General features: G+C 35.8%; 1 protein-coding gene across 8 annotated transcripts in view; it reads left to right on the top strand.

The window, feature by feature from the left end:
• FGGY (FGGY carbohydrate kinase domain containing) overlaps positions 1-19,297 on the top strand; it is a 529,413-nt gene that overhangs the window by 289,156 nt on the left and 220,960 nt on the right. For all 8 annotated transcript variants that reach the window (XM_074221312.1, XM_074221313.1, XM_074221311.1 and 5 more), the window contains one exon: positions 2,708-2,836. In XM_074221312.1, the coding sequence (XP_074077413.1) occupies positions 2,708-2,836 (129 nt within the window). The remainder of the gene's footprint in view (positions 1-2,707; positions 2,837-19,297) is intronic.

Here is a 19,297-nt window from a genome sequence, read left to right as displayed (position 1 = left end):
TACTGGCTGATAGAGCTGTGACTTCATCACCATACCAGACAGAACACTCAATCAACTTCACCCAGGTTTGGCTGAGGATCTCATTGCCTTGGCCTGGAGTGGACATAGTATGTTCCAATAGATTCCCTTTGACTGATGGAGAACTTCAAGTCTTTGAAGCAAACCATGTCTTCTGAATCCTAATCATACTTCTCACCTTCATTCCACTAATAGCTGGACTTTGCTCCTTGCCATCCTAGGCTCTGATACATGAGCATTTGCCTTATTTTAACTGGACCTGAGACACCATTCTTTTCTTAAATCTTTCAAAACCATGCTGCTTCTGTTCAGGCCATTGTTCTCCACCTCCTTGGCTCATCTACTTCCTTTTTTATGTATTAGCTGTGCCCATAGGAACTATCCAGTTTGTTTGTTTTGTTTTTGATTCCTTAGAGTATAGTGTCCAACACAAAGGAAATAATTAATAAATTCTTTTGTCTTCCTCCCTCCTCCCTCCTTTCTTCCTTGATCCTTTCCTCCTTCCTTCTTCCTTCCTTCCTTCCTTCCTTCCTTCCTTCCTTCCTTCCTTCCTTCCTTTGCTAGAATGTCAGAGTGAAAGGGACTTCAGTAACCATCTAGTCAATATGAATAAGATTGCCACTAAACTATGTTTCTAGAGACTGACTTCCTAGAGACTTGCTAGAGATTGCTGGAAAGATATTCAAGTCATTCATCAAGCAGACCAGATCTATACCAACTTCTCTTAATGCCACCATGATAGCTGTCATCATCTACCCTGACTGGCTTAGTGCCTTCTACCATGCTGCTGAACCATTCCAGTCACCAGATCTTCAGAGCTCATCCCTGAGAGGAGCTAAGCAATTTAAAATGATATAAAATCTCCTCTCCTGTTGACCCTTCCCCAAATCCATCTTTCCATCTCTTTATCTGAGAATTAAAATCAAATAATCACCGCTATTGCCTTCATGAAGGGCATGTAAATGCTACTCTCTCATTCTCTTACCATCTTGTGACCTTCCAGTTCATGACTCCCTTCCCTGGCCACATTTGCCTACATGTACTGTGTTGTCCCAAGGAACAGGATGCTCAAGAGAAGGGACTGTTGATACCTCTGTAGTTCCTTATGTGTACTTGTGTTAGGAAATACATCTCAATCATTTATTAATCTTTTTCCTTCACATCCTGCTTCTGATACTGATTACCCTTGTAACCAGGGAAAGGCATTTTAGCTCTTTGATTTTTAGTTTGCTGGTCTGTTAAAATGTAGGTAATAATACCAGGTTTTGGTGAGACTTGAGATAATATTTCAAGCTCAATTTTGCAACTTACTGACTATGAGACCTTGGGGAGCAGTGGGCAAGGAGAAAAGGAACAAGCATTTATGAAAGTATCTACTTTTTGTCAAAAACAGCATCTCTTTCGATCTTCACAACAGCCTTGGGATGTAGATACTATTATGATTCCCATTTAACAATCAAGGAAACTGAGACAGAAAGGATAAATGACTTTTCTAGGGTCACACAGAGTAAACATACTTCTTGACTCCAGCCCTGCACTCTATCTCCTGTTCCACCTGGTTGCCTTGGGCAACCTCTCCATATAAAGTTCCTCTATCTGTAAAAAGAAGGGTTTGGATTTGAAAATCTTTGAAAGCTCTTTCAGCCTTAAAATATGATCCCATTATTCACAGATATCAAAGTTCTATGTTGTCTGTTAATTATTTGATATTTCTCCAATAGACAGTGATATACTATCTACTCATTTCAGAGGAGGGAGAGATGCTAAATACATAGTCTTTATTTAGACTCCATATGGGGAAATATGTTGCTTAATGAGTTCTAACCTGTGTCATTATTTCCTCCCCAGCTCATGCTGGAGATCTAAGTAATTTTTTACATTTACCATTAACTGCAATCAACGGTGGGGTCTTTATCTTGAACAGTTCTCAATATAGTCCAGGATCTTTAGGAAAGCATTCAATGATGTAACTTCTGGAACAAATTCCTGACTTATTCCAAGAGTTCTGATGCCCTGCTTTGCCCAAAGATTCGTGATATTTCCTCTTTTTCATTATGAGAAAGATTCTAGGACCCCTTTCCTTTGGCAGGAAATCATTCTAAAGGTAGATTTCCTCCATTTCCCTATCACTACAAATAATATGCCCCACAGGAAGAGTATTATTTGTGTGTTCATTAGTTTAAAAGAATATTTATTTAACATCAGTCTCAGAAAGAATTTTTTTAACTGAATGAGTTGCAATCGACATATTGTGAATTTCCTATAGATGGAATTTCCTGTATGTTTGATTTGACGTATATGTTTGTAATAGTTTTGGAAGTTTGATGTTAAAATATGGTGGGATCGACACCGACGTCTAACTAAACTTCATTGATTTAAGGAGTCTCATGGCTCAGAAGAAAGAACTAGAATAGAAATCTCATAACTGAAGATTGCCTTGGTCACTTAGTCTCTGTAACAATTTGGTTGGAGAGAAAAAGAATGGTCATCTCTTCCTATGTGTGAAGGAAGTGATGAGATTGGATTCCTTCTAAATTTCCTTCTTGCTCTCAAAGAATGAGCATTTTTCAGGACTGGAGAGGAGAATTCTGTATCCAACATAAATTTGGGAGAGGGCAATACTGTTGAGGGGGAAAAAATCATGACCATTCATATTTTTGTTTTGTTTTTTCTTGTATCTGTCTTCCAGGAACCCAAGTGCTGTCTCCTGGAGATTCTCTTGGCAAGGGTCTCACCCCAGAGGCTGCTAAGGAACTGGGCCTCCCTGCAGGAATTGCTGTGGCAGCATCTCTTATTGACGCTCATGCAGGAGGTCTAGGTAACTTTTTACATTTTTTTCCTATTCAAGAATAAACAATAAGTTCGATCATGGTGTTTGAATTGAAGGTCTCCATGCTTCTTCAGCAAACCACAGGAACTCAGCCATTGGAATCAAGAACCTTCTAGTAATGAAGGTTATTTTTGGGGTGGGGGGTTAAATGCTTATTAGACTGTATAAAATTGAAAATTGATTTTAATTCTATTTTGCTAAGACTTCATCAAGTTAGATTTGATATTCCTTTTACTGGTTTCTTCCTCTAGTAAACTTCACCCACCACCCACATTCTACACATTCCAGAGAAACTTGCATAATGTTCACGTTTTGCCTTCCAATTACCTTTTCTTTTGTAACCTTAGCTAGGTGGTACAGTGAATAGATCACCTAAGAATCAGGAAGACTCATCTTTATGAGTTCAAATATAGCCTTAGATACTGTCTAGTGGTGTTACCTGAGCCCAGATTGTCTACCCACTAGATAGATTTCTGCCTGGAGCAGCTTGGGAAGAGTTCTGCTGAAAGGGGACTAAATGAGGTTGTCCTCTACTCTAAACTCAGGGATTTGATGTCCTGGGATCCCGGCTGCAGAAGCATGAATCTTGGTTTTAAATAGATGCTCAGAAAGGGCTTGTGGGCTCAGCAAGTACTAAGTGTTCCTGTCCTGTAGAAGTGACGATGTCTCATGATGCATGTGAGGCCAGAGAAGGAGTTCCCAGCCAGTTTCCTCAGGCACACCTCAAGTGACAAGATAATTCAGAATCTCAGACATTAAATAGACCCTCCTTGTTTCCTGGTCCTCTGGGTCACTTTTCTCTAGCTTGACTTGTGTTTTGTTTTACTAAGTAAAATGACTTGCTATAATGTATGAAACCCTCAACCAAAGAGTAAACTATAAAATAATGAGTTTTTCAAACTCAACTATTAGTGCTTTAATAGATATTATTGCTATTAATATTATTATTTACCCCCAATTGCATGTTAAAACAATTTTAAACTATTTTTAATGTTGAGTTCCACATTCTATCCCTTCTTCCTTCTCCTCCCCTTTCCCTGAGATGATAAACAGTTAGATAAAGATTTTACATTTGCAATTATGCAAAACTTTCTCCTATTAGTCATTTTGTACAAAAAGTCAAATTAAAAAATGAAAGTAAGTGAAAAATAGCATGCTTCAGTCTGTATTCAATCAGTCACTTTTTTTCTGAAGGCAGATAGCATGCTCTGTCATTAGTCCTTTGGGATTGTCTTGGATATTGTATTTCTGAGAATTACTAAGTTATTCACACAATACTGTTGTCACTGTATACTTAATTCTTCTGGTTCTATTTGCTTCACTATACATCAATTCATATGTCTTGCCATATTTTTTCTGATATCATCTGATTTGTCATTTCTTATAAAACAATAAAACAATATTATTCCATTACAACCATATACCACAGCTTGTTTAACCATTCCCCAATTAATGGGCATCCCTTCATTTCCAATTCCAATTACAAAAAGAGCTTCTATAAATATTTATGTGCAAATTGGTCCCTCCTTCTCCCTCTTTTTTTGTTATCTTTGGGATATAGACCTAGTAATGGTACTGCTGAATCACAGTTTCATTTCCCTTTGGCTATAGTTCCAAATTGCTCTAAAATGATTGGATCAGTACACAGGTCCAGCAACATGCATTGGTGTCCCAGTTTTTCCATATATTTCTAGCATTTAGTATTTTCCTTTTTTGCCATAATAGCCATTTTGATAGATGTGAGGTGGTAACTCAAGTTGTTTTCATTTGAATTTCTCCAATTAATAATGACTTGTAACATCATTTCATAAGCCTATAGATAGGCTTGATTTCTTTGTCTAAAAAGTTCCTCTTGATATCCTTTGACCAATTATCAATTGGAGAATGAATTGTATTTTTTATAAATTAGACTCAATTTTCTATATAGTTGAGAAGAGGCCTCACTGAAAGAGAATTGTTACATTTTCCCCAGTTTCTTGTTTTCTTATAATTCAATTGTATTTAAATTTATTCATGCAAAAGTTTTTAATTCTATATGATCAAAATTATCTATTTTCTATTTTGTAATGTTCTTTATATTTTTCTTTGGTTCTAAATTCTTTCCTTATCCATAGATCTGATAGAAAAACTACTCTATTTTTCTCCTAATTAGTTATGGTATCATCCTTTGTGTGTGAATTATGTACCCATTTTGATCTTATCTTGGTTTAGGGTGTAAGACAGTTTCTGCCATACTGTTTTCCAGTCTTCCCAGTAGTTTTTGTCAAATAATGAATTTTTTGTTTTAAAAGCTTGTACCTTTAAATTTATCAGACACTAGATTACTATGATCATTTACTGTAATGTAATTTATACCTATTCTGTTGCACTGATTCATTGCTCTGTTTCTTAGCCAATACCAGATTGTTCTGTTTTTACAGTCTGAGATGTGGTACACTTAGACCACCTTTTTTCACATTTTTTTCACTGATTCCCTTGATATCCTTGGTTTTTCTTGATAAATTTTGTTACTATTTTTCTACCTCTATAAAATGTGTTGAATATTTTGATATGGCTTTCACTGAATAGATTAATTGAGGTAGAATTACCATTTTCATTATAATGGATCAGCCTACCTATCAGCAAGTCATAGTTTTTTAATTGTTTAGCTCTGACTTTATTTGTGTGAAAAAATATTTTGGAAGTGTTTTCATATAGTTCCTGGGTTTATTTTGGAAGGTATTATATTGTCTGTAGTTATTTTAAATGATATTTTAATCTCATTGTTACATGACATTGCTGGTAATATTTAGAAAAAGATGATGATTTCCATGGGTTTTTTCTGAACCTACAACTTTGTTACAGTTGTTAATAATTTCAAGTAGTTTTTAGTTGCTTCTCTAGGATTTGCTAAGTATAGCATCATATCGGCTGCAAAGACTCATCGTTTTATTTCCTCATTACTTATATCAATTTCTTCTTTTACATAGAGCCTGGTGCAGAGTAAACATATACTGATAATTATTTGTTCCCTTCCCTTTCTATCTTCCCTACTTATAAAGAATTTACATTCTAATGAGGACAAGAATTATAGATATATATATATATATATAATATGCTCACATGTATTTGTATGTTAGTATTTATACATATATGTATATCCACATATAAATATACACATATATCTAATTGTATGAAATATTTATATTTCAACCAATTATATGAAATATCAAAAATATGTATATCCAAAATATAAATGTATATATCCAAATATATAAAATATATCCAAATATATAAAAAAAACATTTCAATACAAGTATATTGGGAGAGAGGTCACTAAAATTTGGGAGAAGTTTTATGAAGATCCGGTGTAAGTCCTTTTTTTTGTTTGTTTTTTACAAGGCAGTGGGGTTAAGTGACTTGCCCAAGGTCACACAGCTAGGTAATAATTAAGTGTCTAAGACTGGATTTGAACTCAGGTCCTCCTGACTCCAGGGCTGGTGCTCTATCCACTGTGCCACCTAGCTGCCCTTCAAATCCCTCTTTAAGCTTTCCAAGTCCCTCATAGACTGGCCCCTTCATAACTTTAGTGCCCATTGCTCCCATTTACTCACTATATGGTCCAAACAAACTTTTATTGTTCAAAAGAATGATAAGCATTTATGTGCGTCTAAATCGTGATAGATATTGGGCTAAGCACTTTATAAACATTTCACTTTGTTTTCTCTACCACCTTGGGAGGTAGGTATTATTATCATTCCTGTTTACAGTTGGAGAAACTGAGTCAGACAAAGGTGACTTGCCCAGTGTCTTGAGGTCTTACTCAAACTCAGGTCTTCTGCCTCCAGGCTCAGACCTCTGTGCCCTCTGGTGCCTCCTAGTGGCTATGCCTTTGCTACTTCATGATCCTGCATTTCCTATCATGGGCTTTTCATGGTATCCCCTCTCCAAGGTCATGGTCTTCCAGAATGAAGGATGAACATCACAGATTCATGTCCCATCTCCACACCTGTGTCCTACCTGTCCCCAGACTTGGACATGACTCTTACTCCTTAATAATCCTTATTTCCTTCTAAACTCTTCTCAAACAAAATCTTTTCTGTGATATCTCCTGACCTTCCTGTCCTGTGTGGCTTCCCCACCAGAAATTGCCTGGCTTCATTTTGTCTTGACATCCCTAGCATCCATCCCTGTGCCTGCTTTAGAGGAGAGGCTTAATAAATAGTAATTTCTTGCTAGATGTGTTATTCCCCTGCTCAAAAAACTTGCATAACTTCTAGGATAAACTCCAATTGCACTATCAGCCAGTGAGAGCCATCCCTGTTCTGGCCGGCCTCTGCCCTCCCAGACTTACTCTGCATCACTTCTCCATGTGGACTCTAGGTTGCTGTCAGCATCTGGTCTTTGCTGTTATCTATATAAGACATTCTGTCTCCTATTTTCCCCCACTCTATTCAGACAGTCCTTCATGGACTGGGACCATGGTCATCAGCCTGGGGCACCCTGAGTCTTCCATGTGCTTGACATTCTGAGCTTCCTTCTTGGCTGTCAGGGTTGTGTGACATCCTGGACAAGACCTGCCCTGATTCTCACTGTTATTCACACACACCTGATTCTCACTGTTATTCACACATACACACACACACATATGCACATGTATCTATGTATGTATGTATGTATGTATGTTTCTTTCTGCACATTTTTCTCTTAAAGATCCATCCATACATTTAAGCATATACACACATGGACTTGAAGTCTCTAATATAATATATTATCTATCTAATTGCATAAAGAGTAATAAGTTACTATATAGCTTAAAGTTTCATATACATACACACATATATGATTTAATTCAAACCCAGATATAATTCCCAGGTTTATCTTCTTCATATTGTATATTGAATAAGGAGTTGATATAGTCCAACTGGGCTGCTTTCATTCTTGTTTTTCTAGGATTAAATTACTCTAAAAATTCCATTGATCTGTGCCAATTTTCTTCTATTTGTTATCCTTTGAGTTTTATCTATAACTCAATGGGCACAGTTTAACTTTCACTGGCTTTGGACACAAGCTTCTTCCATGTTCACTTTCTCAATTTTCATTTACTGTTTTGTGAGATAATATTGTTCATAGTGTTATCTTTCTTTTTCATAATATTTTGCAAGTGAGATTGCTTTCTAAAAAAGGGTTTCCCTTGGCTATTATGTTTCTCTGCTGGGTAAAATTAAATGTTTCCTAATTAAATATCTTTCTGGGCTTCTTTGGCTCTTCTTTGGAATGATTATTTTTATATTAATTAAGTTTATTTAGGAAATGATTATAATGTTTTTAGATCTCTTAATTTTTCATACTCAAGATGTTTTTAAAGATTGATTTGAAAGTGATGTAATGTAGTTAGTTTGGCTTGAAAACAGATTCAAAAAGTATTTAAACTGGTTCTTAGCATTTTGTAACCATAGATCATAAATTATCTGAACTGGAAGCATCCCTAAAACATAGAATGTCAAAGTTGGGAGATACTTCAGAACACACAATATCAGACCTGGAAGGAACCTTAGGTCATGGAATGGAAGAGACCCTGGAATATGAAATATGAATACTAGAGGGACACTTATAATATTGAATCGTAGCACTAGAAGAAACATTATTAGGTCATTCACTCTAACACTCTTGTCTAACAGATGACAAAGCTGACATTCAACGGAATTCATTAAAGCTCAGATGAAAAGTAAAAGATGGTACCAGAATAATAATAATCTTTTGATTGTGAATTATAATCTTCAATTTGATTTGGTCTCCCCCCCAAATAAAGACATGAAACATTTCCTAACAGAAAACTGAGCATTGTTTTTGAGTTGGATTTTTTTTTACTTTTTTGCAAGGCAATGAGGTTAAGTGACTTGCCCAAGGTCACACAGTTAAGTATTAAGTGTCTGAAATTAGATTTGAACTCAGGTCCTCCTAACTTTAGGGCTGGTGCTCTATCCACTTAGCCTACTAACTGCCCTAAAACTGAGCATTTTTGTGGAAAGGGGGACACACTCAACCTTCAGAGGTTAACATTGTGACAAATAGCTATCTCCCAAGCAGAACTTTAGCATCATAGTCTTCTAAGGCCTGGTGTATTTTTTTAAAGTTATAATGTCAGACATATATCCACTACCTTCATTCTATCTTCTCAAAATACCTTAAATTTATATATGATACATAATTGTCACATTTATAATCTATGTCCCTGAGGATATATATTCCAAGTTCAAAGTGGCCCTAAAAATCAACTCTCCCATTTTTTAGAAGAGGAAACTGAGGTCCAGAGAGATGAAATCACTTCCCAATTCATATTGCTTGCAAATAATAGATCAGAGAATTAAACCTAGGTTAACCCTAATTCCTATATGATCCTTTCTCTAATATTTCTGACCAACCCGCCTGCATTCCCTGCATCCAGACAATATACAAAGTGACTTTTCCAAAAGGTTCTTCCCCAAGCAGTTGGTATGATTTCCTCCCCCTAAGTTTTGTTATATTTTTAATTCTTACTCCTCTGTGATAGTGTCCATGTAGGAAAACCTATAATGAGAAGACCACGACCAGGCAGTCAATTCATTACAAAGCCATTTCTTAAACATATACAATTTCCTAGGCACTCTTGGAGATATAAAAGTGAAAAGGAAACACTTTCTGCCTTCAAGAAGTTTACATAATAACAGTGGAGACAATATGTACAAATAGATTAAATAAAAACATGTATAATATATACACATATAAATATGTATATAAATGTATATGTAATATGTATATGTAAATATGAATATAAACACAAATAAATACATATATAACATGTATAGGTATAAATACATATATGATATAAATAAACATATAATGCAATATTAAAGATATTTTGATAGTTATATGTATATGCATATTTATATATGTATGTACAGAAAATATAGCATATATATATGAGAAAAACACAAGGTTACTAGGGGAGGCACCAGCTGCTGATGGGATTCATAGTATCATGATGGTCTGCCTCATTCAAGGAAAGAGAAGGAAGACTTTTTTAGTGATCAAACACCCAAAACAAAAGTTTCCTTTACTCTTTTTAGTTTACTTTAGTTACTTAGTCTGGTCACAGATGATGGATAGGAGATGATCAGAGCAATAGAAGGAACTTTGTCTTTGCTCTGGGAGGATGGGGTACCTCTGATCTTATCTCTTGATAGTTTTAATTTCTAGAACTTACGAAATCAATGTGAATGTGATTCCAGGTTTGTTCTTGCTTCCTGTTACCCAGATGTCTGTAAAGACAATAACAAAGTTATAACAAACTCACCTTATACCACTCCCAAAGAAAGCAAAGTTTCACATCACCTGTGATGTTAAGGCATTGATGGCATCTTCGGTAAATGTTTGTTGAGTGAGTGAATGAATGACTACTGAGGAAGAGATGACTGCCACTTCATTCTCTCTGCTCTCTGCAGAGAAACCTGGATGAAGCAGAAAAATAGTGGTATCTTTCACTGAGTCATGTCTGGATCTGAAAATGGGTCGACCACAAAGACCCAAGGGCTATATCCTCCCTGCTTCCTCTGCATGACAAGGTTTCAGCCAAGACCTAACCTCACACTGAGGTTCAGCCTGTGCATGTGTTTGATTCCAGATTTCTCTTGCCAAAATGTAGAACTGGCTGCAATCATGATGCTGAGGCAGCTCAGTCTGCTCCTAGATGTGGATTGATTTTAGACAATTTTTTTTGGATGATGAAAGAACAGTCATAGCCATAGCCAGCTTGGCAAAGAGCCAATAGCCTGAATCCCTCAGGCAAAGATGACTTTGTACTAGTGAATGATCAACAATAGTACAACAATACTAGCTTCCTCTGTTCTACTCCTTTCAAAATGAGGGCGGACTAACAGATGACGTATTTGATAGGTCAAGATACATATATATGGAGAGAGAGAGAGAGAGAGAGAGAGAGAGAGAGAGAGAGAGAGAATATGATGTTGTTGAGTAGTTTAAATCATATCTGACTCACTGTTACCCCCACATGAGGTTTTCTTGGCAAAGATATTAGCGTGTTTTGTCATTTCCTTCTCCATCTCATTTTATAGCTGAGGAAACTGAGGCAAGCAGGTTGAAGTGATTTCCCAAGTAGCACGACTAGTAAGTATTTGAAGCCAAATTTGAACACAGACCCTCCTGACTCCAGGATTGGTAGTCTAACTGTCTAAATATATACATATTTACACATATGTCTATGTGTTTGCTTATGTATATTTCTGTATACATGCATATGAACCAAAATGAATAAGGAAAAGATAAAGGATATAAACTTACATAGTACTTGATGAAACATTTTTCAGTCACCCTTGATGGTATACCATGTCGACAACTAATACTGATTAAGTTGAAGCAATTATTATTCTCATTTTCCAGATAAAACTATAATAGCATGCTCACTAGTGAGTTTGGGCACTGGTAGTGTCATTGGGTTTCTATGTTAGAATAACTCAGCCAACAAAGCATGTTCAATAGAAGTCCTCAACTAGCCTAATGAGTCTTGGATGGCGTTTCTTGCTCCTCCCTTCCAGTGGCTAGCCTTCTTGCTTTGGAATCAGGAAGAGACAGGGTGCTCTTGAGTGTAGCTTTTCTTGGATCATTTGCTCTTATTTTCAAATATTTGTTTGTTTTTCTCTTAGGAAAAATATACATGTCTAGTGTATATCTTAGATTTTTAACTGGTCATTGAATTTGTCACATTTTATATGTTTAGATATAAAAGTAAATATTTAAGAGAAATTAAAACTTCCTAAATTCTGAAGGTTTGTAATATCATAGCAATGAAAAATAGAAGCAAATGTGGATCTAGGTGTGGGTGGGGGAAAGTATGAGTGAAACGGAGTAGATAATGCCTGGGGTATTTTTAGGAGAGAGGAAGAGGAAGGAGTTGTCCTTTACTTTCCCTTTACTTCATGTTTGATTAACAATGCTAGGGTTGCCCAATCCATGATGAGGCTCAAATTTCCTCATTTTCTCTGACTCTGAACCATGGTTCTACTCATGCATTGAAAACACCAATCACCTCTACTTAGCTAAAAAGAGCCTAACTTCAACCTCTTTGATGTCTTTTCTTCTTTTCTAGAAGAACCTTTGGTTTCAAAATCAGAAGCAGACTCTGAAACTTACAGATATGGGTATAAAAATAATAGTAATGTCCAAAGATAGACCAAGTGGTCCAAAACGTTACAGAGATGGTGAGTAGGACTGTGGGGGAATAGATTTACACAGCCCATTTAGGAATAGTAGCTAAAGTAGATTTGATTATGGCCAAATTCTGTCATCTAGGATTTGAGCAGAGCTAGCAGAGGAAGCAAGAAGGACAAGTAAAGGGAATGTGTGTGTATATGTGTGTGTGTTTGTATGTATATGTGTCTGTGTGCTTGTTCAATGTGTGTGTGTGTGTGTGTGTGTGTGTGTGTGTGTGTGTTGGAGAGGAGGCTATGGATGGAGAGAAGTTGGGAAAGGAAAAAATGAAGTTAACATGGCTTTTGAAATTTACTTGAAATATTGTTCTAGAAGAAAGAAAATTCTGGTGACAAACCTTTCTGCACTTTGCAAGAATGTTCCTTGGGCATCCATCCACACCACCCTTAGACCCTTTTCAGCTTGATAGTACCAGCCTGGATTATTGTTTTGATGGCATAACCTTAGAGAAATCAGTATTAGTTCCCCATTCCAATTAGAAATCAGAGGATGATTTTAATTAGATAATGCAAAAGCCTTTCCTATCTGTTTGCTGGTCAGGAAGAGAAAATTGTGTTAATTCCTCTCATGCATTCATAGGAAGGGAATGTAATACTGTGACTTTTTCCAACTATCCATTCCATGGCATGATCTTACCTAGGAGCTCCCATCCCAGGGAAGGTAAAGAAGAGTTTCAGGGAATTGCTCCTTGGTCCTCTGCATACCTTACTGGGTTCAGCAAAAGATCTAAATTATAGGAGAATGAGAGAGGAGAGAGAGAGAGAGAAGAGAGAGAGAGAGAGAGAGAGAGAGAGAGAGAGAGAGAGAGAGAGAGAGAGAATGTAAACTCCACGAAAGTAGAAAGATTCATTTTCCTTATTTTTTATCCCTAGTGCCTGGTCCATAGTAGGTTTTCTTTAAAAATGCTTATGGATTAATTCTTTTTTTATAAGTAATTTATCTGTTTTCCAATTATATACAACAGTAGTTTCTATTTATCATCTTTGTATGGTTTTGAAATTTACAATTTTCTCCCACCCTCCCTTCCCTCCCCTTTTCCCCAAAGTTGGCAATCTGATAATCTTTACATTGTTTCCATGCTATGGGTTCTTTACCTTGTTTCCATGCTATGGGTTGATCAAAATTGAATGTATTGAGAAAAACTCATCCTTGAGGAAAAAATTAAATAGCAAAATTATGTAGTCCATAAGACAACTTTAAAAAATTAAGGTAATAATCTTTGGTCTTAGTTTAAACTCCACAATTTTTCTCTGGATATAGATGATATTCTCCTTTGCAGCTCCCCTAAAATTGTCACTGATTATTTCACTTATGAAATGAGCCAGTCAATTTAGGTTGATCATCAACCCCATGTTGTTTTTAGGGTGTACAATGTTCTTCTAGTTCTGCTCATGTCACTCCACATCAGTTCAAGAAAGTCTTTCCAAGCTTCTCTTTGATCCATCCCTCCTGGTTTTTTAATAGAACAATAGTGTTCCATAACATATATATATATATACCAAAATTTGTTCAGCCATTCCCCAATTAATGGACATCTCCTCAATTTCCAGTTGTTTGCCACCATAACAAAAGCTGCTGTGAATATTTTTGTACAAGTGAATATTTTTGTACAAGTCATTTTCCCTTTTCCATGATCTCTTCAGGCTATAGACCCAGTAATGTCATTGCTGTATCAAAGAGTATGCACATTTATATTGCCTTTTGGGCATAATTCCAAATTGCTCTCCAGAAAAGTTGGATCATTTCACAGCTCTACCAACAATGCATTAGTGTCCCAGATTTCCCACATCCTTTCCAACATTGATCATTGTCTCCTTTATGGTCATATTGGCCAATATGAGAAGTGTGAGGTGGTACGTCATGGATACCTTAATTTGCATTTCTCTTATTAGTAATGATTTAGAGTAATTTTTATATGACTATGGATAGTTTTGATTTCTGCATCTGCAAATTGCCTTTTCATATTCCTTTACTATTTCAGGGAATGACTCCTTTTTTTAATAAAGTTGACTCAGTTCTCTATATATTTTAGAAATTAGTCTTTTATGAGAAAAACTACTTGTAAAAATTGTTTCCTGATTTACTATATTTCTTTTGATCTTAGTTACAGTGGTTTTGGTTATGCAAAAGCTTTTTCATTTAATATAATCAGTTTTATCCAGTTTGTTTTTAATGATGTTCTCCATCTCTTCCTTGGTCATAAACTGCTTCCCTTTCCATAGACCAGACAGGTAAACTAGTCCTTGTTTTCCTAGTTTCCTTATACTATTGTCTTATATATCTAAATCCTGCACCCGTTTTGATCTTATCTTGGTATATCACACCCTTGTGATATGGGTCTAATCTAAGTTTGTGCCATATTATCTCCAATTTTCCCAGCAGTTTTTATTGGAGAGAGTTCTTATCCTAGAAGCTGGACAGTTTGGGTTTATCAGACACAAGATTACTATAATCTTTCCTGCTTTCTCTTTTGCAACTAGGCTATACCACTGATCCATGACTCTATTTCTTAATCAGTAGCAGAGCATTTTGCTGACTGATGCTTTATAATATAACTTTAGATCTGCTAAGGCTTAGTCACCTTCTTTTGCAATTTTTTTTTCATTAAATCCTTTGATATTCTTGACTTTTTGCTTCTCCATGTGAATTTAGTTACAATTTTTTTCCTAGCTCATTGAAGTAATTTCTTTGAAGGTTGATTGGTAAGGAACTAAATAAGTAGTTTAATTTAGGTAGAATTGACAGTTTTATTGGATTAGCTCAGCCTATCCATGAGCAGTTGATATTTGCCTAGTTATTTAAATCTGATTTTATTTGTGTGAAAAGTGTTTTATAGTTGTATCCATAGAGTTTCTGAAGCTATTTTATATTGTCTGCAGTACTTTATATTGTCTGAACTTATTTTAAATGGGATTTCCCTTTCCAGCTCTTGCTGCTGTATTTTGCTAGTAATATATTAAAATACTGAGGATTGTTGTGGGTTTATTTAATATCCTGCAATTTTGCTAAAGTTGCTAATTATTTCTAGTACTTTTATGGATGATTTCTTAGTGTTCTCTAGGTATACCAATTCCTGCCCAATTCTAATTCCTTCCATTTCTTTTTCTTCTCTTATTGCTGAAACTAACATTTCTTCTTTTTTTGGTTTATATATGTTATATTACTATAATGATCTTGGTATGAGAGTAAACATAAACCCTCCTCCTCAAAAAAAAAAGATGAGAAAATACAATTTAAAGTGAAAGAGGAAAAAAATGCATTTCAATCTGTGTTCAGAATCCAGTGGTTCTGTCTCTGGGATGGGTTGCCTTATTTATCAGAAGTCTACCACAGAAGTTGCTTCAATATTTTCCCACAGTTGCAATTACTAGCTGTATTTCCCTCCACTCTATTCCTTCCCACTCTCTGGCAGCTTTTAGTAATTTTTTTTAGATTTTTCAAGGCAATGGGGTTAAGTGGCTTGCCCAAGGCCACACGGCTAGGTAATTATTAAGTGTCTGTGGTTGGATTTGAACCCAGGTACTCCTGACTCCAAGGCTGGTGCTCTATTCACTGTGCCATCTAGCCACCCCCAACTTTTAGTATTTTCTATTTGATTTGGGAGTTTTGTAATTTGACTGTAACATTCTTGGGAGTTTTTCTTTTGGAATCTCAGGAGGTGACTGATGAATTCCCTCAATTTCTATTTTACCCTCTGCTTCTAGGATCTGGGGGAAATTTTGCTGTATTATTTCCTGAAAAATGAAGTCTAGCCTCTTTTCCTGGTCACAACTTTCAGGTAGCCCAATAATTTTTAAATATTCTCTTCTGGATCTGTTTTTGAGGTTGGTTGTTTTTGCAATGAGATATTTCACATTATCTTCTAATTTTTTTTGGAATAGTTTTATTTTTTTCTGATTTCTCACAAAATCATTGACTTCCTTTAGTTCCATTCTTCATTTGAAGGAGTCATTTTCTTCAGAGAGCTTTTTTATTTCATTTTGCAGCTGGCCAATTCTGCTTTTTAAAGGCATTCTTCTAATTTGCCTTTTATGTTGCTTTTTCCATTTGGCCTAACTTGGTTTTTAACATATCATTTTCTTCAGTATTTTTTAAAATATTTCTTTCACCCAGCTGCTGATTTGGGTTTCAAGATTTATCTGTATCACTCTCATTTCTCCTCCCAATTCTTCCTGTATCTCCCTTAATTGCTTTTCACAGTCTTTTTTGAGCTCATCCATAGCATGAGCACATTTTTTATTTCTCTTGGAAATTCTGGGTACAGAAACTTTGATTTTGTCATCTCCTGAATATTCCATGGGACCAAAGTAATTTTCTAAGGTCAGAGTCTTCTTATTTTCTTTTTTTGTTTGCTCATTTCCTCAGCCTATTACTGATTTACTGCACTTCCAAGGCTTTGAGGGTTTGAGGGACAACCCACAGGGCCATTAATTCCTCTAAGGTCTTTTGAGAGGCTCTGACTGCTCTTTTGCCTTTGTTTTGGTATGTGGATGACTAGAGGCCCTCTCCTCTGCCCTGGAGTTGTGAGGAAAGTTCCTGCTTGGCTATGGTGGTATGAGAGCCCAAACTGCAGCCTATATTTGAGTGTGGGAAAACAGCTGAGTCATGCCCCAGGGAGGGCAGAGAGAACTCTGCAATCTCACCCTACCCCCTTACCATCTGTGGGCTGTGCTCTGGAGGTGCAAGCTGGCTTCCCAAATTCTCACTGCAGGTTCTTACCACAGGGCTGCTCTGATGCTGGCTCTTGCTCCACACTTACTCTGATGCAACAGAGTTCTCTCACCACCCCATTCAAGCTACTCCCCAGTGAGCCCTGGGTCAGGAGGTCTGGAAACTGCCCCCTCTGCCAAAAACCCAGGTGTCCCCACGGATCTAGGCACCTGGTCCTGCTGCACTGTGGCTGCAGCTGTGCTTACAGCAGCTTTTTCCAACCTCCAATCCCAGTAAAACAGACCTTACCCATGGAACTTCTAAGTTGTCTTGGCCTGGGAAATTATTCCATTCAGTCTGTCTTTCTTTGGGTTCTGCCCCTTTAAATTTTGGCTAGAGTCATAATGTGATGGCTTTTAGAGTTTTTTGAGGAATGAGGTTCCAGAAATTCCTGCCTTTATGCAGCCATCCTGGCTCCACACCCTCCTAACATTTCTAATAGAATATTGAATAATAATGATGATAATGGGCATCCTTGTTTCACCTTTGATCTTATTGTAAATGCCTCTAGCTTCTCCCCATTGCATATAATACTTGTTGATGATTTCAGATAGATATTGCTCATAATTCTAAGGAACAATCCATTTCATCCTATGCTCTCTAGTGTTTTTAGTAGAAATGGGTGCTATATATTGTCAGAGGCTTTTTGCGGATCTATTGAGATAACCACTTGATTTCAGTTAGGTTTATTATTGTTATAGTCAATTATACTGAGAGTTTTCCTAATATTACCAAACCTGCATTCCTGGAATAAATCCTGCATGGTCATAGTGTATTATCCTAGTAATAACTTGCTATAATTGCTTTGCTAAGAATTTATTTAAGATTTTTACATCTATATTTAATAGGGAAATTGGTCTATAATTTTCTTTTTCTGGGTTAACTATTCCTGGTTTAGGTATCAGCACCATATTGGTGTCATAGAAGGAATTAGGCATTTCCATCTTTACCTATTTTTACCCAAGAGTTTATATAGAATTGGAACCAGTTGTTCCTTAAATGTTTGATCGAATTCACTTGTGAATCCATGATGGCTTGTTGAGTCTCTTTTTTCTGAGATAGGATTATTTAGGTATTTAATTTCCTCTTCATTTAACCTGGGCAACTTATATTTTTGTAAATATTCATCCATTTCACTTAGATTATCAAATGCATTGGCATACAGGTGGACAATATGGTTCCCAAATTATTACTTTTATTTCCTCCTTATTTGTGGTAAGTTCACTTTTTTCATTTATGATACTAGTAATTTGGTTTTCTTCTTTATTTTTTAATCAAATTACCCAAAGGTTTATCTATTTTATTGAGTTTTTTTCATAAAACAACTCTTGGTTTTATTTATTTGTTCAGTAGTTTTCTTGCTTTTGATTTTATTAATTTCTCCTTTATTTTTTTTAGAATTTCTAATTTGGCATTTAATTGGTGGTTTTTAATTTGTTCTTTAATTTTTTTAGTTGCATACTTAGTTCATTGATTTCATTTTTCTTTATTTTATTCATGTAAGTATTTTAAGTTATAATATACCCCCTGACAGCTGCCTTGGCTATATCCCATAAGTTTTGGTATTTTGTCTTGATATTGTAATTGTCTAGAATGCAATCATTAATTCTTATAATTTGTTGTTTGATCCACTCATTCTTTAAAATGAGATCATTTAGTTTCTAATTAGTATTAAGTCTATCTCTCCATGGCCCATTATTGTATATGGTTTTTATTGAACTATGGTCTGAGAAGGAAATATTCACTATTTCTGCCTTTCTGCATTTGATTATAAAGTTTTATGCCCTAGTACGTGGTCAGTTTTTGTGTATTTGCCATGTATTGCAGAAAAAATATATTCCCTTTTATTACCATTCAATTTTCTCCAAAGGTTTTTCTAACATTCTATTTACCTCCTTAATTTCCTTCTTGTTTATTTTATGGTTATATTTGTCTAATTCTGAGAGAGGGGAGGTTGTGTTCTACCACCAGTAGAGTTCTACTGTCTGTCTTCCTGTAACTCATTCAGCTTTTCCTCTAAGAATTTGAATGCTGTACCAATGGTACATACATACTTAGTACTGAAATTGCTTCATTGTCTATGGTACCTTTTAGGAGGATATAGTTTCCTTCCTGATCTCTTTTAATGAGATCCATTTTTGCAACTGCTTTGTCAGAGGTAAGGATCACTACCCTTGCCTTTTTCACTTCAGGTGAAGCATAATATATTCTTCTCCAAACTTTTATCTTTACTCTGTTTTTATCTCTCTGCTTCAAATCAGTTTCTTATAAGCAGCATATTGTAGGATTCTGTTTTTTAATCCATTCTACTATTTACTGACTTTTTATGGGAGAGTTCATCCCATTCACATTCAAAGTTATAATTACTAACTCTTTATTGCCCTTCATGCTATTTCCCCTCAGTATTTTTCCTCTTTTTTGCACCTTATCCATTTCCCCCCAGTATTTTACTTCTGAATACCATCCCCTTCAGTGTTTTTCCCTTTATATCCA

The sequence above is a fragment of the Macrotis lagotis genome, chromosome 2 (genome assembly GCF_037893015.1).
Source record: "Macrotis lagotis isolate mMagLag1 chromosome 2, bilby.v1.9.chrom.fasta, whole genome shotgun sequence".
NCBI lineage: Eukaryota > Metazoa > Chordata > Mammalia > Peramelemorphia > Peramelidae > Macrotis > Macrotis lagotis.
The sequence above is the reverse complement of the archived record's forward strand: the minus strand, read 5'-3'. Positions and strand labels throughout refer to the sequence as shown.